The sequence below is a fragment of the Quercus robur genome, chromosome 7, assembly GCF_932294415.1.
Source record: "Quercus robur chromosome 7, dhQueRobu3.1, whole genome shotgun sequence".
Taxonomy (NCBI): Eukaryota; Viridiplantae; Streptophyta; class Magnoliopsida; order Fagales; family Fagaceae; genus Quercus; species Quercus robur.
Genome location: NC_065540.1, coordinates 23,946,452 through 23,966,635, shown reverse-complemented (window position 1 = coordinate 23,966,635; position 20,184 = coordinate 23,946,452). Strand labels below are relative to the sequence as shown.

At 36.2% G+C, this 20,184-nt stretch overlaps 1 protein-coding gene across 3 annotated transcripts in view; it reads right to left on the bottom strand.

Annotated features, from left to right (window-relative positions):
- The window catches only part of LOC126692858 (kinesin-like protein KIN-7K, chloroplastic), a 37,647-nt gene that overhangs the window by 5,169 nt on the left and 12,294 nt on the right, over positions 1–20,184 (bottom strand). For all 3 annotated transcript variants that reach the window (XM_050388660.1, XM_050388662.1, XM_050388661.1), the window contains 9 exons: positions 17,698–17,776; positions 17,003–17,070; positions 10,250–10,312; positions 9,988–10,092; positions 8,717–8,821; positions 8,466–8,573; positions 8,246–8,392; positions 7,673–7,855; positions 7,268–7,426 (listed from right to left, as the gene is read on the bottom strand). In XM_050388660.1, the coding sequence (XP_050244617.1) occupies positions 7,268–7,426; positions 7,673–7,855; positions 8,246–8,392; positions 8,466–8,573; positions 8,717–8,821; positions 9,988–10,092; positions 10,250–10,312; positions 17,003–17,070; positions 17,698–17,776 (1,017 nt within the window). The remainder of the gene's footprint in view (positions 1–7,267; positions 7,427–7,672; positions 7,856–8,245; positions 8,393–8,465; positions 8,574–8,716; positions 8,822–9,987; positions 10,093–10,249; positions 10,313–17,002; positions 17,071–17,697; positions 17,777–20,184) is intronic.

Below are 20,184 nucleotides of genomic sequence, written 5' to 3'. Positions count from 1 at the left end.
ACAATCACCACATCATTATTAACTGCGGTGTAAATCATAATCAATTTTTTTTATTAGAAGCAAATCATTATCAATTTAAAGCATGTATGTTAGTGTGTAATGTATGACTATATCAATATAACAGTTTTTTTTCCTAATGAGTAATTACACACACCTAGTGGGTCTTGAACCCACAATCTAACCCTCAAACTTGTTCTTACAAAGAGAGATGATGTCATTTGAGCTAATGATAATTAGTATCAATATAATAAATAATCTATTGAAGCAGACAATAAAGAGTTCAAGGAAAAATAAGATTAAATTCCAAAATATTCAAGAATTGTAGGGTCCGTTTGAGATCCACTTATTTTGCTAAAACCAAAAACTTTTTGCTGAAAGTACTGTAGATAAAGGTAAAAGTTAGCTGAAATAGTACAGTGGGACTCATAAATAATACCAAGAAGTGCAGTGGAACTCATGAATAGTAACAAAAATAAGCTAAATAGTAAAATAAGTTGACAAAAATAATTTTTGCCAAACAAACACCTAGTTTAGTTTTGAGGTGGGGCCTTCTTGCCACCTTTCATAAGCTGATTTAGTTATTATTGAGTCTTAAGTATTACATTTTTATAGTTAGAAAGTTTTTGGTCCATTTATAATAAAGTTCTACTAAAATAGGGGTAATTTGGAGATTTCATATTTTCTGGATTGGGCTGTAATGGGCTATACCAAAGGCCCATGAGTTTTATTTTATATTTTAAGTCCTTTGTTATATTTGGTTTAGAAGTTCTTAAGTACTTTTCTTTGTTATTAGTCTTTTTAGGAATAAATATTCTGAAGTTCTAGTCCTTCTAGGAAATGATTTATCAATAGCCTATATAAAGGCCTTATTGTAGTCATTTATTGTGACCGTTGGTGGTTAGGTAGTTATTTAATTATTGGCTTGTCAATCTTGTATATTAGCTTAAGGGTATTATTATAATTATGATATATCCTTCTAATATAAATATATGCTACAGTGAAGGGACTAAAAATTTAAGCCCTAAACCAACTTTCTAATTTTTTATTTTTCTTCTCTTTCAATCTTCTCTCTCCTCATCTAACCTCTACTTTCCAAAGTTTACCACTCAACTGGTATCAGGGCAACCAATACCCTAGAAGTCTAAAAACATTTTAGGGCTCTTTTTTGGATGACAAAGGCATGCTAACATACGCACCAATACAGTCACCCAGGTCCAGCAATTACATGGATTGACTCATCTCTCTCTCTCTCTCTCTCTCTCTCTCTCTCTCTCTCTTATAATTATTGTGGTAATTTTTTCAAAAACTTTTGAAGCCTAGAATGTGAGTTTTTTTTTTTTTTTTTTTTTTTTTTTTTGATAGGTAAGAAAAATTTGTATTAAAAAGAAGCAACTCCATCAAAGAAATAAAGGAAATATTTACAAGCAACAAAGGAAAACAAAGCAACTTATGTACAATAAAAATGTGAATCTAAAAACAATGGAATGGATTTCCAAGAAGTAAAACCCCACGCACAAGACCAATCAAACAAAGTGGTTGCAAACAACTCTAAAAGCTTATCCCCAGAAAGCACCGAATCTTCAAATATGCGATTATTTCTCTCCCTCCAAATAATCCACATCACACAATGTGGTACCAAATTCCAAACATTTGAAGAATGCTTCCCCAACCAATTCCTCCAACCGGCTAGCAAGTCAATAACCCTTTTAGGTAGAACCCAAGAAACATCAAAAGATCTAAGGGCAAAGCTCCATAACCGAAAAAACCTCACCACAGAATGTGAGTTTTTTTTTTTTTCAAATATCAACCCCTATTTTTTGATCTGCAATTTTGGGGATCTTTTGCCTATAAAAAAACTTATCTCTTAGTTGTTGGTTGCCTTAACGTGGGTTTTTGCTATGTTTTATGAATTTTGGGTTCTTGGCCTACCGCAGGAGTCTATTTTCTGACAAAACATTGCTGGTTTTCACTCTATGAATTAAGCATTGGCTGATTGGTGCATCTAGTAAGTATTCTGGCTTGGGTTTGTGCTTGTGTCGCAGCTTTTTGGATTTTTCTCTTCCATGGGATTGAGTCTAGCTGGTTTATCTTCTTGATTTGTTGGATTGTACTCTTGTTTGGTTGTATTTAATATGGCTCTAGATAAGTCTATTATGATGCTTGAGGAAAAACAATCCTTGCCTAAGGATGATGGCATGCCTAAATCAATCACCTCATTGAAGTTTTTCTACGTGAAAAATGAAAATTGAAATATTTAACAGATGATCCTCCTAATACAGGGGGATCCAACTTATGAGGATTGAACAAGTGAGGATTATGTTGTTATAAGATGATTACGGCATGGTATAGAACCCAATATTGCTATAACAATCGAAATTTTGTGAATCTTCAAAGAAAATTTGGGATTCTATTGCAAAATCTTTTCACATCAGTGTAATATTTCTCAGGTTTATAAGACATGAGTAGGGATCCGCTATCTCCAATGTTGTTTAGTCATGATGGAGGTCTTAAGTAGGATGTTGAAAAGAGTTGAAGGTGCTGGCTTGATCAGGGGTTTCAAGGCTGATGGAAGACGGGGTGAAGGGGAATGTGTCTCACATCTTCTATTTGCAGATGATACTATTCTGTTCTGTGATGCGGAAGTGGAGCAGATCCTTCATGTGCGGATGCTTCTCCTTTGTTTTCAGGCTGTGACAGGTTTGAAGGTTAATGTCCTGAAGAGTGAGATGGTTCCAATAGGGGAGGTTAATAATATTCATGCCTTGGCAGAGATTCTGGGTTGTCGGATTGGGTCCTTGCCTATGACCTATCTTGGTATGCCGTTGGGGGCTTCCCATAAGTCCCCTTCTATTTGGAATCCTATCTTGGAGAAGATTAATCGGAGGTTAGCCAGGTGGAAGAAGTTGTATTTGTCAAAAGGTGGAAGACTGACGCTGCTCAAGAGTACGCTTTCTAGCCTTCCTACTTACTATCTATCTCTTTTCACCATCCCGTCGCATGTGGCTAATAAAATTGAGAAGATTCAGAGGGACTTCCTGTGGGGGGAGTCAAAGGTTCATTTGGTGGGGTGGGATAAGGTGTGTGCTCCTAAGGCAAATGGTGGTTTGGGTATTAGGAAATTAACTATTTTTAATAAAGCCTTACTAGGAAAGTGGTTATGGCGGTTTGGGGTTGAGGAGACTCGTCTTTGGAGGAGGGTTGTAGCTTTGAAGTTTGGGGAAGAGCGGGGGGGTTGGTCTTCCAAGCTGGGTAGGGGTGTTCATGGGTGTGGTTTATGGAGAAGTATCCGAAAACGTTGGGAGGTTTTTAGCAAGTTTATCCGGTTTGAGGTAGGGGTGGGGGATAGAGTGAAGTTTTGGATAGATCAGTGGTGTGGGGACTCACCACTCCATCTATCCTTCCCGGTAGTGTACGGGATTGCTACTAATAAAGAGACTTTTGTGGCCTCGTCTCTCGAAAGATTGGGGACCGAGGCTCGGAGAAGCTGGAAGGTTCTTTTACTTAGGGATCCTAATGATTGGGAGATGGGAGATGTGGATGAATTTCTTCATACCTTGGGTTCTTATTTACCTCATTCTGAGCAAGGAGACCGCATGATTTGGAAATTGTCGAAGAAGGGGGATTTCGACATTCGCTCATTCTATGACAAGCTTCGAAGTCCCTTGCCTTTTACTTTTCCTTGGAAAGGTATTTGGAAGGTTATGGCCCCTACGCACGTCTCTTTCTTTGTTTGGACTGCAACTTGGGAGAAGATTCTTACAGGGGACATTTTGCGGTGTAGAGGCTTTGATCTTGTTGACTGGTGTATTATGTGTCGTTGCAATGAGGAGACGGTGAATCATTTGCTTTTCCATTGTGAAAAAGCTTATAAGTTGTAGAGCTTGATTTTCAGATCTTTTGGGATTTCATGGGTCTTGCCAAGATTGGTTGCAGAAACGCTCTTCAGTTGGTGGAACTGGTTTGGAAAGCACTCTTCTAGCATTTGGAATTTAGCTCCGTTGTGCCTAATGTGGTGTATTTGGAGGGAGCGAAATTGGCGAACTTTTGAGGACAGGGACAAATCCGATGACCAGTTGCTCGCTTATTTTAGTGGTTCTCTCTTTGATTGGTCTAGGGCTTGGGGACTCACCTCTAGTGATTCTCTCCCTTTGTTCCTTTGCTCTCTCCTTTGTAATTAGTTCTTTGTTGTTTTCCGTTTGTTTTCTTGTTCTCTTTTCTTTCTTCTGTTTGTTTCTTTCTCTGTATTTTCTATTCTGCCTCTGTTTTCATGAGGTAGTCTATTGAATATACTTCTTACTTATCAAAAAAAAAAAAAAAAAAAAAAGCAGTTTCGAAAACCATACTCTGAGTGCTACAGTAGTCTTAAGAATTTATGGAATCAATTACTACAGTATTGACCCTTTACTACTAATTTTATAATTACAATGGAGGGACAATTTGAACCTTGGACATCTTCGTTGAATACACCCAGGAGTGTCAACCTTGTAGCAACCCTTTACTACTAATTTGGAGATACATAAACAACATTAGGAGGAATTTGTGATTGCTGTGTTACTATTTGGTTTAGACCCTAACCTACATGATTTCAAAGGTCTTATTCTTGCTAGTGAAACCCTACCTTCAGCTGCCAATGTTTATTCTCGTTTATTACACTCGTCCTTAGGCCAAGGCTCTATTGACACAACTTTAGAGTCTTCTACTTTAGTTTCTAGTGGTGGGGTCATGGTGGTAGTCGTGGTGGCTTTCATGGAGGTATGGAGGCTGTAGTTCCCATGGTGGTTCTCATGGTAATGGTTGTAATGGTAGACAACGTGACAGGAAGTATTATCATTGTAGTGGTACCAATTGTACTGAATCTTATTGTTGGGTCAAATATGGCAAGCTAGATTACATGCATCAGGTGATGTATCGTACGACATTATCACATTCTATTTCTGTTCCAGCTGGACATATGACTCCTAATATTAGTTCTCGCTCACTTCACAACTTAGCAGGCTCATTCAGAAATTAAGTAATGCTCTCCCTTCTTCCTCCACTGTTACATTAACCAAATCAGGTAATGTTACCAATACAGCCCAATCTTCTAACGAACACTGTGAACAGTACCATGAAAAGTACCCAAGAAATAAAAGAAAAGAAGAAAGAAAGAAGAGAAAGGGAGGAAAAAGAACCCTAAGGCCAACGAGTCTCACTACTCAAAACACTCATTAATTTTATTAATCGACTCTAACATGTTTGAGTACAATAAGACATTTATATAGACCCTACTCTTAACTTCTCCAGTTCTCCTTATAGAACTAGGGCTTTTACTTTGACTCGAAACTAAAACCCACATAAAAACTCATAAACTTTTTTTTTTTTTGAGAAACTAAAAACTCATAAACTAAATAAGATTTATTAATAAAAGAAAACCCATGGCTCATAGCTATGGCCCATGCCCAACAATTGTAGAATTACAAAATGCTCAACTCTAAAAAAAAGGTCATACCCAATGCACAAAGGTGCCACTTTTGCAAGGTATGGAAGAGCCCATGGTAGGCAGCCTTAACACCCCCCACCCCCTTTCAAAATAAAAACTTCCAAGGAGAATTTATTTCTCTAACCATGCCGTGGGTGCGCCACCAAGCATAGAAAACTCAACACTATGTTAAGTGTGATTATTTCTCTCTCTCACACCATTAACATGAGCCAAAGCAGGCCTGCATTTCAAATTACACTACTCATTTTCCTTCAAAATAATCATTTCTAACAAAAATACACATTAATCACTTTCTGAAGCATCACCCATTAGACCCCAAAAAATGTAAAAAGAAAAGACTAAATGTCCATTTGTTAAGTCCATATCAAACCACACTTTTTCAAAGTATGGCTTTTTTTAAATTACTTTTTTTAGGAACATTTTTTTCAAATAACACCATTTTCAAAAGGCTGAAAAATAAGTTGTACCAAACAAGCACAAAGGCTCACTCGCTATAGAACAATGAAGTAACAAGTGATCAATAGACTCACCATTACACTTGCAAATGTGACACCAATCCACGAAGCTGGTATTTCTTGTAATTAGGTTATCCCTAGTTGGAATCCTCCCCAAATCAATTGTCCAAATGAAGAAAGCAACTTTCTTGGGGACTTCACTACCCTAAATTAAATCTCCAAGGAAATTGTATACAACAAAAGGAATTTAGATTCTAATGATACTTTTGTAAAACCTTATTGTACCAACAAATGCCTTAATGACCAATACTAATGACACCTCCATAATAAAAATATTAGATATCATATCTTAAAATTAAGAGATATCATGGTAGGTTTGACGTCCGGTCTTTCTACCATAAGATTCAGGTTGCTCAGAGTTCTTTGTTCCCTTGGTAGGGTATTTGGAAATCTAAGGTTCCTAAGTGAGTGGCTTTCTTTTTGTGGATGGCTGCTCATGATAGGATTCTTACTTTGGATAATCTCATGCTTAGGGGACGTTTTTTGGCAAATCATTGTTGTTTGTGTCGTTGTGATGGGGAATCGGTGGACCACTTCCTTCTACATTGTCCTGTTACATATACATTATGGATTTATATGCTTCAGGTCTTCGGCATGTTTTGGGTCATGCCAGACTCAGTGGTAGGTTTACTTTTGTGCTAGCATCTATAGCTTGGGAATCATACTTCAAATGTTTGGAATTTGATCCCGGGTTTTTTGATGTAGATTTTATGGTTGGAACGGAACCACCGCTCTTTTGAGGACACTAAGAAGATGTTGGAAGAGTTATTTGTGCTCTGCCAGCGTAGTCTTTTTGATTGGTCTCGATGCTAGGGTTTTACTAATTGTTCCTCTTTACCTGAGTTTATGCTTTCACTTAGAATTATTTCCTCTTTTTTTCTTTTTTTTCTGTTTCCTGTTGTTCATCATCATGAACAACCTATATTTTTCCTACTTTTTTCATTAATAATACTTCTTCTGATTACCTATCAAAAAAAATTTTAATTAAGATGCTTTCTACAGATTTTGAGTTACATAATTACAATTATTCTCGCAGAGGGAAGAATGAAAAGAGTGAATGATGAAAAACTCTCACTTCTAATATACATTAGTGTTATAAGAAAGGGGTGAAATTTGGATCAATTCCAAAGTTACTATATCAATCCTCCTCACTTGTTTGATTAACAAACATAACTCTAAGCTTATAAGCATTTTTTTTGGTATGAAAAAACTGACATGAACCAACCTTGAAAAAAGAAGAAGAAAAATAAACATAGATCCATACAGTACATACCCGTAGCTTTAACCAGTTTAGAAGTCCATGCTTCCGGGTCTTTTTCTCCTCCTTAAGTGTATCATCAGTGGTTTCAGAATTTCCCTCAACAGAAACATACAAGTCAATGTTTTCATCATCTAAAATCAAGTCCCGCCTTTTGTGTGGTAGATATGCAAGCTGTGCAATTTATATAAGTAACCACCATCAGAACAAATAGAGTTGGGTTTTTTTTTTTTTTTTACTATCAGATCAAATAGAATTGAAAATACAAAATAAATGAACAAGATAGAAAGAATGGCAACTATCAAGCTGAATGCTAAATTGTGAGATGTATTAAGGTTATCAAAGACAGAGGCCTGATACCTATCAAAAAAAGAAGAAAAAATAGGGGGGTTAAAAACGTTTGGGAGAAGTCAGTCATACCTCCTCTTCCCCAAAAGAATGTCTTCTTCTAGGACCAGGTCGATGAGGAAATCTTGATGATTGTGACGATTTTGTGGAGACCAAAATTAATTTTGTCAACCGTTGAATTCTGCTCAATAAAGCAGCTTTTGCTTCTTCTTCTTGTTCCAATCTTGATTGCAGCTTGACTTGACCATCTTCTAGCTTTATACACCACATCACACCAAAAAGAAATGGTTCAAGTCATTTAAAATTTCCTGTTTAGTGATGGTAAATTTGCCAGTAGAACTAAACAAAACTGTCCAGTATCATATTTTCATTTATTCTTGTTCAGGTACATGAATGATGGTGCTTTCTTTAATCATAGAACGTCTACAAAGCTAGACAAATAATGCACGAATGCACGCATCCATGCACACACATAGACTAACTTCAATTAACATTAAACTACAGATAATGGAGTCAGTAATTTATGCAAGTCAAAACTAGCAGTGAGGTCAAACATCAAAGTAAAAGATTCAAGTATATAAGGGACAACCAAAAGGCTCAAGCCCTAGAATTACCCCCCAAATAAACTCCATGGTACAACTCTACCTTTTGTTTTAAGAGAAAAAGGTCATCTTGTCCAGTATCTTTCAGTTGAGGAACTGTAACAATCCCCCTCTTCAAATGCTCCAACTCTTCCTTTAAAGAACGAATCTCATTTTGGTATTTTTTGATAAGCGATTTCTCATCAATAATCTGCAGGTTAAGAAATTAGGTCTTATACTTGCCAAAGAAGACACTGAAAAACACATGAATTTAAAAAACAAACCTTATTTTGTGCTGCTTGGATTTCAATGTGTTTTGCACGGTGTGCAAACTTCAATGTATTATGTGTCTCTTCTGAACTGCTTGACGAAGGAGTGACAGTACAAATAAGCTGCAATTCCAGACAACAAATATTAAAACACTAATTTGCAAGTAGTATTTGTATATTGAGGGAACAAGCAGCCAAATTTCTATATTAAACATATACCCAGATGTATGGTATGTCTATATATATATATATATGAGAAGCCTTACAGATACACGTCCATGACCACTTAGTGAAGACTGAAGAAGTCTAGTCAATTTAGAGTCTCTGTATGGTATATGAGTAGCCCTTCCATCTGTTAACTTGGATATAACCTATGACAACCACAAATCATCATATTTCCAGATAAGGATACACTACATAATTAGGAGGGAAAGTACACTAAGGACCAATAAAAAAAAACTACAAAATTGAAAAAAAAAAAAAAAAGTAAAAATAGATATTACAGCAAGAAAAGATATTTCAGACATTATCAGATAAGAACTTACTAAAATAATTTGGTAAGAAAAATAGAAACACGCCAAGAATCAAATAAGAAAAGAGAGATTGCATCTTTTGTGTCAATGTGTGTAAATGAGAAAGAGAGGACAAGGGATCAGTTCCATTCTCTATCTATCTGTTTAAACAGCATTTGACCCAGGTAAAACTCACCAATCAAGATTGTTGTCTGGGTTTGTGGGAGCAAATAAAAAGAGAAATAGACTTGTTTTGTGCAATGGGTTTGCAATCCAAAGCATAAAAATTTGGCATCCAAGATGTATTGCTAAGCTCTTCCTTAAGTGATTCCAATATAAGACTGGAACTGAAGACCTATTTCTTGGTTAATTGTAAAACAAAACAACTTTTAAACGTCTGATGGAATTAGCTCAATAGCATCTTTGACTAACATTTATACAGTTTATAAAGGACAACAGAAGCTAAAAAATATTATAATTTTTCCTTATTAATTTCAATACTATTGCAAAATTTAAAAAGTAGGCTGATTGTAAACAATTTTGCAATTTCACACAGCAGAGTAATTGACATTCTCAAGCGAATCTTTCCTCTTAAAAATATTAATGTTCTAAGCATTGATAAATTTTTGTGTGGATAAGTAAAAGTAATTATATTAGAGAAACATTATACAATGATACAAAGAGAGCAATTCAAGTATACAGGCTATATACCAAAAAGTTTCCCTAAAAGATGAAGAGTACAATGAATCCATAAAGTCCCACAAGCTATATTTTAAGAATTAATCAAATAAGTCTCATATTTCAGAAATTAGTTACAACCAAAAAATCTTACCAAAAATAGTTTATTTTTTCAAGACTATGTTTATGTAAATTCAATTGCAAACTTTCATTATAGTTCATATAGAAGATAATCAAAGAAAAAATATTCAAACCAATATTTATGATAATGATAACAAAATTATAAGCAAATGCATAGCATTCTGAATTCCAATAATGCTTGACCAACACAATGTTTGAAGCCTCACAGTTCCAAGAGTTAGGAGGCTCTTATTAATATAGGATCCTTCTTTTCGTCTCACACCAGTGGTTTCAGCTTTTGAGCTCTCTGAACCTGCCAGATCGATGAGGTTCTGCAGATATAAGTAAATATAAAGAAGTTACATACATTTGCAATACAACACTAAAAAACCATTTTTTAGAGTAAAATGTCAAACTAAAGGAGGTTGAATATATTCCTACTGAAACATGAATATGAAATAAGTAGTTTAAGTAATGTTGAATAATTACCAGTTGTGACAGGTTTACAGCTTCCCCTTCATGATTTGCACCACATGGGCTGCTCTCTACTGTCTGTTTACAAGTAGTAAAAGATTTTTTTTATAAGTAGAATGAATTGTATTAAATAAAAATAAAGACTCTACAACAAAACAGGATAGCAGTTCAAGTATACAGGCAATATACTCAACTGCTCCTATGGAGGATTCAGCAATACAATGAATCAAAATATACAAACATTTGGAGGACAACACTCACTTAGTGACATCCAAGTGGATATTAAGAAATATTAAGTTAGAGAGTATAAAAACCAAAACTGAATATGTAAACAAGTGAATGATAACTGGAAAATGAGTTGGTTTGTATGCAATAAAAAAGAAAATAAAATGGATGCCATGTCTGATGTATAAGAGTATCTCATGCTTCAAATGAGGGAGGTCCATCTCTTATGATAATTGTAAAAACAAAATTTAAAAAAAAAAAACCAAAAGTCATATGAGCACCTCCTCACTAGAAGGGTTAAACAAATAGCATGCACTAATGAAAAAGTCAGAAGAAAAATCTCAACCACGAAACACATGTTAGTGGCATTGCTATTAAAAGTAAGTATGAAAGGGAGTTCTGAACTATGAATTAGGTGTAGAATCCAAAAGGAGAATAACAAAAACAATCTAATGATACAATGCTACCAGTATATATATATATATATATATATATATATATATATATATCTCAGATAAAAGACCGATGGAATAGGAATTTAGAATTATTCAGCTGATCAAGCCAAAAACTGTACAGGTACCTCAAGAAATCTAAGGAAACAAGAAGATGATTTGGTGTGCTTTTTTTATTTTTTTTACATTCTTCCAGATGAAGCCTACATTTTTTTTATAAGTAATAAAATTATGTATATCAGGAAAACAAATCACCCAAGTATACATGAAGTATACCAGGGTAAACAATTAGTTACAAAAATTACATAAATCTAATAAATCAACAATAGAAAAAAAAAAAAAAAAAAGGAAAGGTTCCACGTCTGACAGCCAATCCAATAATGTTCTAAAAAAGAACTTGAGATCAGGCATAGAACTTTTCATGTCTTCATAACTCCTGCTATTCCTTTCCCTCCAAATGCACCACATCAAACAATGGGGGATAACCATCCAAATATGACCATTCCGATGATGACCAAACTGACCTTCCCAGCACTGACCTTCCCAGCAAGCTAAAAGCTCAAAAACAGATTTTGGCATCACCCAATAAACTCCAAACAAGCCCAAAAATATGAACCATAAGTCTGAAGCAATAGAGCAATGTGGCAAAAGGTGATCAACAGATTCACCATTGCATTTGCACATATAACACGAATATGTAATCCTTATCTTTCTCTTCCTTAAGTTGTCAATTGTCAAAATTTTACCCAAAGCTGTAGTCCATACAAAGAAGGCTACTCTCAAAGGGGCTTTTGATCTCCATATGATTTTCCAAGGGAAAGAATGAACACTGGAGATTGCAGTGGCACCCAGAAGTTGGTAATAAGTACTAACTAGGCTTGTCCAACAAAACCGCAGACCTGACCCACCTGGCCAAACTAACCGAATCCGAACCGGTAGCCGCCTGACCTGACTACCTGGTGGCCGGCGACGGGTCCCTACCATCCCAAACTAATTCCAGCAGGTCGAGTGGCAGGTCTTCCCTTCCAAAACCCAATCCACCTGACCCAACCATGTATATAACCCAGTTCTTAGTTAGTTTATAATCTCCACTCCATTTCAAACCCTCACCGGCTCACTCACCCTCAGTTTCTCCGTTCACTCGCTCTCTTTCAGTCTCGCCTCAAAGTCTCAGTCTCTAGATCTCTCTCACGCTCTTGATCTCTCAACAGCCAACACCATCGTCGATCTGAATCTTTAGATCTTCAAACCTCCACCATCGTCGATCTACAATTCTCCTTCATTGCACCATTGCCGATATGCAAGTACCACTCTCAGGTTTGATTATCAGTCATTTTCACTCTTCATTTCTTCGTTGTAGTCTCATGCAAGTTCAAATTTGCTATTATTTCTCTCTATTTCTGTCTGGGTTCTTCGGATTTGTGGGTTATTGGTATTTGGGTTTGTAGATTTGTTCTTCAAATTTGTGAAATTTGTACCAAGTTTTGTCTTTGCTTTCTATCTTTCAGTCGAGTCGGGTCCAACAGCTGTCCATCCAAGCCCAATCTGACTCAACCTGTAGTTTTTCGCGGTCGGCGGCGAGTCCGCCGTCCTTCCACCCAACAAGGTCGGGTCGGTTCCAAGTTGAGCTCAAACCCGAACCAACACGACCCATCCCGTGGACACCCCTAGTACCAACCCTGAAGCCCTTTCTCTTGTATGGTTCCCAGATGAAGCTTACTTAGGAATCTTGAGGCTTTGGAGTTGAAGTTCTACCTATATTATATAACTATGTTCTTTTAATAAATTTTCATCCATTTAAATTTTTTTAAAACATTTAAATAATAAACACCATTAGGGGAAACCTGGTGATGTAATTTTGATATAAACTGATAATCATAGGATCAAATAAGGAACTTAAAGGGGCAGCAAATCAGTAAAGGAAGCAAAGAGGTTAACTTAGAGGTGATCAAAGATCTCAATCGTAACTTGGATAAGAACAATTGAATTTAAACTTTCATATAAAAATGGTATGAATATTGTCTTAAGAGTTTTTTTTTTTTGATAAGTAAGAATGTTATATATACGAATGGCTGCTCTATGCATAAAAAACATAGAGCAAACCCAAAAAGTACAAGGAGGAAACAACGAAAAAGCAAAAAAGAAAACCAAATCACAAATTAATTACAAAGAGAGAGAGAGATAATGAAAGAAGGGAGAGAATCACTAGTCGTGAGTCCCCAAGCCCGAGACCAATCAAAAAGAGTCCCACTGAAAGAAGCCAGCATCTGATCACCGGAGCTAATCAAATCCTCAAAAGTCCGCCGATTCCGTTCCTTCCAAATACACCAAAAGATGCACAACGGAACTAAATTCCATATCTGAGACGAGTGTTTCCCCAACCAATTCCACCAGCCAAAAAGCAAGTCTGGGATCGAACTAGGTACAACCCAATACAAGCCAAAAGTTATAAAGACAAAACTCCATAACCGATAAGCCATCTCACAATGAAGAAGTAAATGATCTACCGACTCTCCACAATGTCTACACATAATGCACCAATCCACAAAATACACCAGTCTCCTCAATCTTAGGTTATCACCCGTTAGGATCTTATTCCAAGCTACACACCAAACAAAAAAGGAGACTCGCCTAGGGGCCTTTACTTTCCAAATAGCTTTCCACGGAAAGACTATTGAAGGAGAATTCCTTAATTTGTTATAATATGACCGGATATCAAAATCCCCATTAACCTTCAACTTCCACCTCATCCGGTCTCCCACATCCATAGGAGGAGTATTAGCTCCCAACATACAAAGAAAATGTAGCCCTTCCTCCATCTCCCAATCATTAAATTCTCGAGTAAAACGAACCTCCCAAGTTCGTCTATCCTCCTCCCCTTGCCTTGACAAGGAGGCTTCAACAGATATCTCCTTATCAATAGCAATACCATACAACCTTGGGAAGGCCAAGTAAAAAGGTTGACCCCCACACCACCCATCCTGCCAAAACCTCACTCTATTCCCCAACCCAACAACAAATTGACAATTCTTACTAAAATCCTCCCAACCCATGCGAATGCCTCTCCACAAACCACACCCATGAACTCCCCTACCCAGTTTTGAGGTCCACCCCCCCCACTCTTCCCCATATTTTGAAGCCACCACCCTCCTCCATAGCCGATCCTCTTCCTTCCCAAACCGCCACAACCATTTCCCCAATAAGGCCTTATTGAAAGTAGTAAGTTTCCTTATCCCCAAACCGCCATTAGCTATAGGCGCACAAACTTTGTCCCATCCTACCAGATGAATTCTGCTATCACCCCAAAGAAAATCCCTTTGTAGTTTTTCAATTCTATTAGCCACATGAGTAGGAATTGTGAATAGCGATAGAAAATAGGTAGGAAGACTAGATAATGTACTCTTAAGTAGCATCAATCGACCCCCCTTAGACAAATATAGCTTCTTCCACCCGGCTAATCTCCGCTCAAATTTTTCCAGAATAGGATTCCAAATTGAAGGGGAATTATGTGAAGCCCCTAAAGGCATGCCAAGATAAGTCATAGGTAACTTTCCGACTTTACAACCCAAAATTTCAGCAAGGGCATGCACATCATCAACCACCCCTATTGGAACCATTTCACTCTTATGCACATTAACCTTCAAACCTGTTACCGCCTGCAAACTAAGTAACAACAACCGAATATGAAGGATTTGCTCCACATCCGCATCACAAAATAGGATAGTATCGTCTGCAAACAGTAGATGTGTAACACATTCCCCACCACCCCTCCTACCTTCAACTTTAAAGCCACGAATCAAACCGGCTTCCTGCACTCTTCTCAACATCCTACTAAACACCTCCATCATAATCAAAAATAGCATAGGAGATAGCGGATCCCCTTGTCTTAAACCTCTTGAACTACCAAAGAAATCAGCTGGAGACCCATTAATCAAAACAGAGAACTGAACTGTGGATATACAAGTACGGATCCATTTACACCACTTCACTCCAAAGCCCATTCTATGCAACAAATTCAACAAAGTCTCCCAATTCACATGATCGTAGGCTTTCTCAATATCAAGCTTACAAATGACTCCAGGAACCCTACTCTTCCCTCGACTATCCACACATTCATTCGCAATAAGAACCGAGTCAAGAATTTGTCTCCCACCCACAAAACTATTCTGAGACTCAGAGATCAACTGATCTAATACCACTCTCAATCGATTTGCCAAAACCTTAGACAAGATTTTATACACACTCCCCACCAAGCTAATAGGTCGGAAATCTCTAATATTAGAGGCATCATTCTTTTTAGGAATTAATGCAATGAATGTAGCATTAAGGGATTTTTCAAACTTACAATGCTGAGAAAACTCTTCAAAGACCGCTAAGACGTCTTTCTCCACTACTCTCCAACAGAGATGATAAAAAGCCATAGTAAACCCATCCGGACCTGGAGCTTTGTCCCCTTCCAAATCACATACAACTTGAAATATCTCCTCCCTCTCAAACTTCCTTTCAAGCCAAACCCTCTCCACATCCCCAATACGATCAAATTCCAAACCCTCCACAAAAGGCCTCCAACCCTCAGTCTCCTTGTACAAAGTTTTATAAAATTGTACTACCTGATCAGACACCTCGGATTCCTCCTCAAAAACCACCCCATCCACCTCCAAAGTCCTTAGATGATTAAACCTTCTATGAGAATTAGCCATTCTGTGAAAAAACTTGGTGTTATTATCCCCTTCCTTGATACATAACATCCTAGATTTTTGTCTCCAGGAAATTTCTTCCAAGGAAAGAAGATGTTCCACTTGGGACCTCAAAGCTACCCTATGGCCTTTCTCCTCATCAGTGAGACCAAAATCCCCCTCCTTGGCGTCTAATTTTTTTAGTTCCTCCAATAATTGTTTCTTCTGACGCTCTACATTACCAAACTCTCGGCGATTCCATTGCACAATATCCTCTTTCAGAGCCTTCAATTTTTTTGCAAACACAAAACTAGGTGTACCCACAAAAGAATGCCGATTCCACCAAAACTGAACTCTATCCACAAATCCCTCCGTCTTCAACCACATATTTTCAAATCTGAACGGACTTTTCCCCCTTGCCATTCCCCCTGCTTCCAAAAGAATTGGACTATGATCTGAGATAGGACGTGGTAAAATCCTTTGAATAACATCAGGGAAGTGGTCCTCCCAATCTGTAGTGACCAATGCTCTATCAATCCTAGACATCGCTGGTTGATCGGTGCCACTGGACCATGTGTATCTACCTCCATCTAAAGGCAAATCTACCAAGTTTAGATCCTCAATAAATTCAGAGAATTTTTCCATAGCCAATGTCGAACGTGCTGCACCCCTACGCTCACTAGGAAAGCGAACAATATTAAAATCGCCAAAGCAACACCACGGTAACCTCCAATACTGCTGAATACCCACCAACTCATCCCACATGTGACCCCTCTCCTCAATATTGTCTTAAGAGTTAAGTTTTTTTTTTCCTTTTTGGGTTAGTATTAAGAGTTTAGTTACCTAAAGAGAGAGCATTACAACTACAAGTCCCCCCATTTTCCATTTTTGGAGGTATATATGGATGAAGAAAGTGTTCCAGGACCAAATCTCAATAACTAAGAAATAAAAAATAATTAAAAAGCTGATTTTTTACCCAGATAGCAAGGTCAAGGCCTTTCAACTAAGACTAAACACACCAGAGTTCAACTACATCAAACAATAGATAGCTGCATCATATAAAGGCCAGTAAATTGGTAGACCATATGCATGATAGACAATTTTACATTTATAATTATAATCATTCCTCTATTACTGTTCTCCATGCAAGAGTGTGAGTGAGGGTGTGTGTGGGTGTTTATGTTGTGTTTGAGTGTGTGAGTGTGTGTGCATATTTGAAAAGTTTGTTTGTGTTTTCTGCGTCAAGAAAATGTGAAAAGTCAATCTAATATAAAAGCCAAGAAAAAAGTAAGAATGACCTATAAGAAACAGTACTGAAATATTGAAATGCAACAGTCAACTAAAGGACATTATGCTTCCACTAAGATAGTGAAAATATATATATATTGATAGGTACTAAGATGGTGAAAAAATACCAGAGTGAATATTGTATGACTCCTGCTGCTGAGTAAATTAAAATTTGTGGAACCCACATGTCTGTGCTCTGCCATTAACAATTTAAATCATATCAAAAATCATGAAAAGAATTTCAAATTGTAACAAAAAAGGGATACAGAGTGGCCGAGTGGGACAACACTCAAAATTGACAAGACAGGCAATCTAAAAATTTCAGTTTTGCAAACAACTGTAACATAATCATAATATATAATACTATTTTTGTCTTTTGCCAATGGAAGCATTCTAAAGCATATGAGTTCACATGTGACAATAAAATATTCATTCATTTTTTTGCTACTGTAAAATATTCTTTTATAACATATCATAAATAAATTAGGGTCCAATTAACAGGTTGCCCTAGGGCATTTGTTAATGGACCATTTTAGGAAAGTTTTTATACCACTTTCATGATAAATATAAGAAGCTATCAAAAAAATCAATTACTTTTTATTTTCCCATAAAAAGTTACTAAAAATTTTTTCTAAACCAAATCTCTCCAAGCATCCATTAACTTTTCCCAATAAATTATATAGCTCTACTTATCAAAATATATATTATCCAACTCTAGTTTTAAAGACCCTATTTTCTTTTGACTTTATTGTATTATTAAAAAATAATAATAAATAAAAATTTTTTTTTTTTTTTAAAAAAAACCATCACATCACATTTGTACCTTCTCCAGCTGCTATAAGGGAAAGTGCATGAGCAGGTGATAATACAACTTCTTCTTTTATTCCTTCAACAAAGGTACCCTACAACCAACAAACAAATAATAATAACACCAGCTCTTAACATTTAGGACACAAAGTTTTAGACAAAATAGCTAGCCATATAAAGAATCCTAAACAATGATTTTGAATTTCACCAAGGCTCCAGCATACAAAAGAGTTAGAAAGAAGAGCATGAGTTGTATCTTTGATTGTGCAATGAAATTGCCAAACAAAATTAATACTGTAGTGGCAGCAAGGTGAGTTGATATAAGAGAATCAAAGAAGAATTGTTTCTTATGCAGATAAAAATTAAAAAATTTAAAAAATAAAATTTAAAAGATTAATAAATAATAATAAAAACTGAATACTAATAGAGGTTAATAAATTTCTACATGAAAAATCTGTCTTCTTTGAGTTGATTGCCCAAGTAATTATTTTAGAACCCTAGAAATCTATAACTTTCCTGTTGACCAGAGGCAACCTTAAGCTCCAATTAGAAATTACACTTAGCATGAATTCCGTTTCAAAACATTCAATTCCATAATACTCACATGACTAATTTATTGTAGAACTGACAAAATAAGCATATGTACAGGTGACCTAATACATATTAGCAACTTCTCAAGAAGAAAATGACCACGTAGCACCTAATTGACCCTAACACCCTAAGCTGAGGTCATCTTAAATAACAGAATTACCATGACCTATTAAAATGTATAATACATCCTTAGCCAAAAACCTTGTTGGTTCCTGACTTCCTGCTGCAACCAACTTATCCCCAGTGTCACACTTGACTTTGTACAACTATTGGATTTTGTCAATCACTAAGTGACATAGGACACGCGTCTGCATCACTAAGAATAACAAACCCATTTTACCAACAAAAAAAAAAAAACAAACCCGACCTCAAGAGTAAGGGAAGCATCTCAACTAAGCTTTCTATATCTTGTAACGTAATTCTTGCAAATGTAATGTTCCTTTCAACTAAAATAGCAAATTTTACTCTATAGACATCCTATTGAGATTAAAACTGTTAAATTACCGATTGTCCTAAAAACTTAAGCTATTGGAATATGGTAAATTTAATCATTTAACCACATATTCCTAACACTCCCTCTCACGTGTAAGCCGAAACTACCTTTTAATAGGTGAGGCCCAACACATGGGAATTTAAATGAGAGGTAGAGTAGAGGAGACAAAGATCGAACTCAGGATCTCATGCTCTGATACCATGTTAAATTACCGATTGTCCCAAAAACTTAAGCTATCGGGATACGGTAAATTTAATCATTTAACCACATATTTCTAACAAAAACATTTGGCTGTTCTTGAAAGCAGATATGTAACGAATGGTAAGATTGAGTTATCTCTTAAAATGTAATACTTTAACACGTTGAACCAACACCCAATTGAGGCTGTGTTATGGCAGCAAATTGGCAGGGCTGCATCCATTAGTTTTGAAGAGGTAAAGGGTTCAATGTTTGCCAGCAAGGATGGAGAAAAACTTAGGTCTAATTTAGAATATTTAAGCTCTTGATCAGCTGCCATTTTAGCAGGATATTTTGCCAAGATAGCTATTTTCAGCTTATTCAAAGTATCTCACATAGTAGACAAATCATCTAGCTATGCTTCTACTAGTTCAAAATCTTCTTTTCTCCTTTGTAGTCTTGAGAAAAAGCCTCAGAATTGAACTCTAATTCTGTGCTAGTCACCACTATCTTGGATGAGAAATTTTGTCAAAGCAATTGGTGAAAGAAGATTTTAGCAAAGAACTTGTAGGATTGGTTTTGGCACAAAATTGACATTGGACAAATTAGGGAATTTGTTTACGTGTGCTTGTGGAGGATTTAGGGTTAAGAATATTTGTGGATCTATGGTTTAGAAACTATTGAAGAAAGGGTTATGAGATTGTGAAAGGAATTCAAAGGTGGTTTGATCAGTTTTTGATTGCCATTTGGTACTTGTATGTGGGGTTTTAGCATTTTGATAGGTAAAATAAATGGCTTAATATGGAGTTGTAAGGAAAGAGAGAATTTTATGGTGTCTAAGGGCTGTAGGAAATACCCATGAACAGTACCACTAGAAAGAGAGGAAGAAAAGAGAGGAGAAAGGAAGAACAGAACACATAAAGGACAAAGGCCAACTACTTCAATGCTCAAAATACTCAAATATTTTCATTAATCAACTCCATCTCCTCTTTGAATACATTGGGCCCAATTATATATAAGGACACTTTCTTGTACTAGTACTATTAGGATTCTTAGCCTAACTAGAAAATTAAGAACCGAATGAAAGACTTAATTGGACTCAAAGAAAATAAAGCCTAAGATACTTAGGATCTCCTAGAATATTCTAGACTCAACTAAACAACCAAAGTACCCTTAATTCATAAGAATTTTAGATATTTAAAAATTTTCCCTTGAATATAAAATCGACCATAACTTATTAAA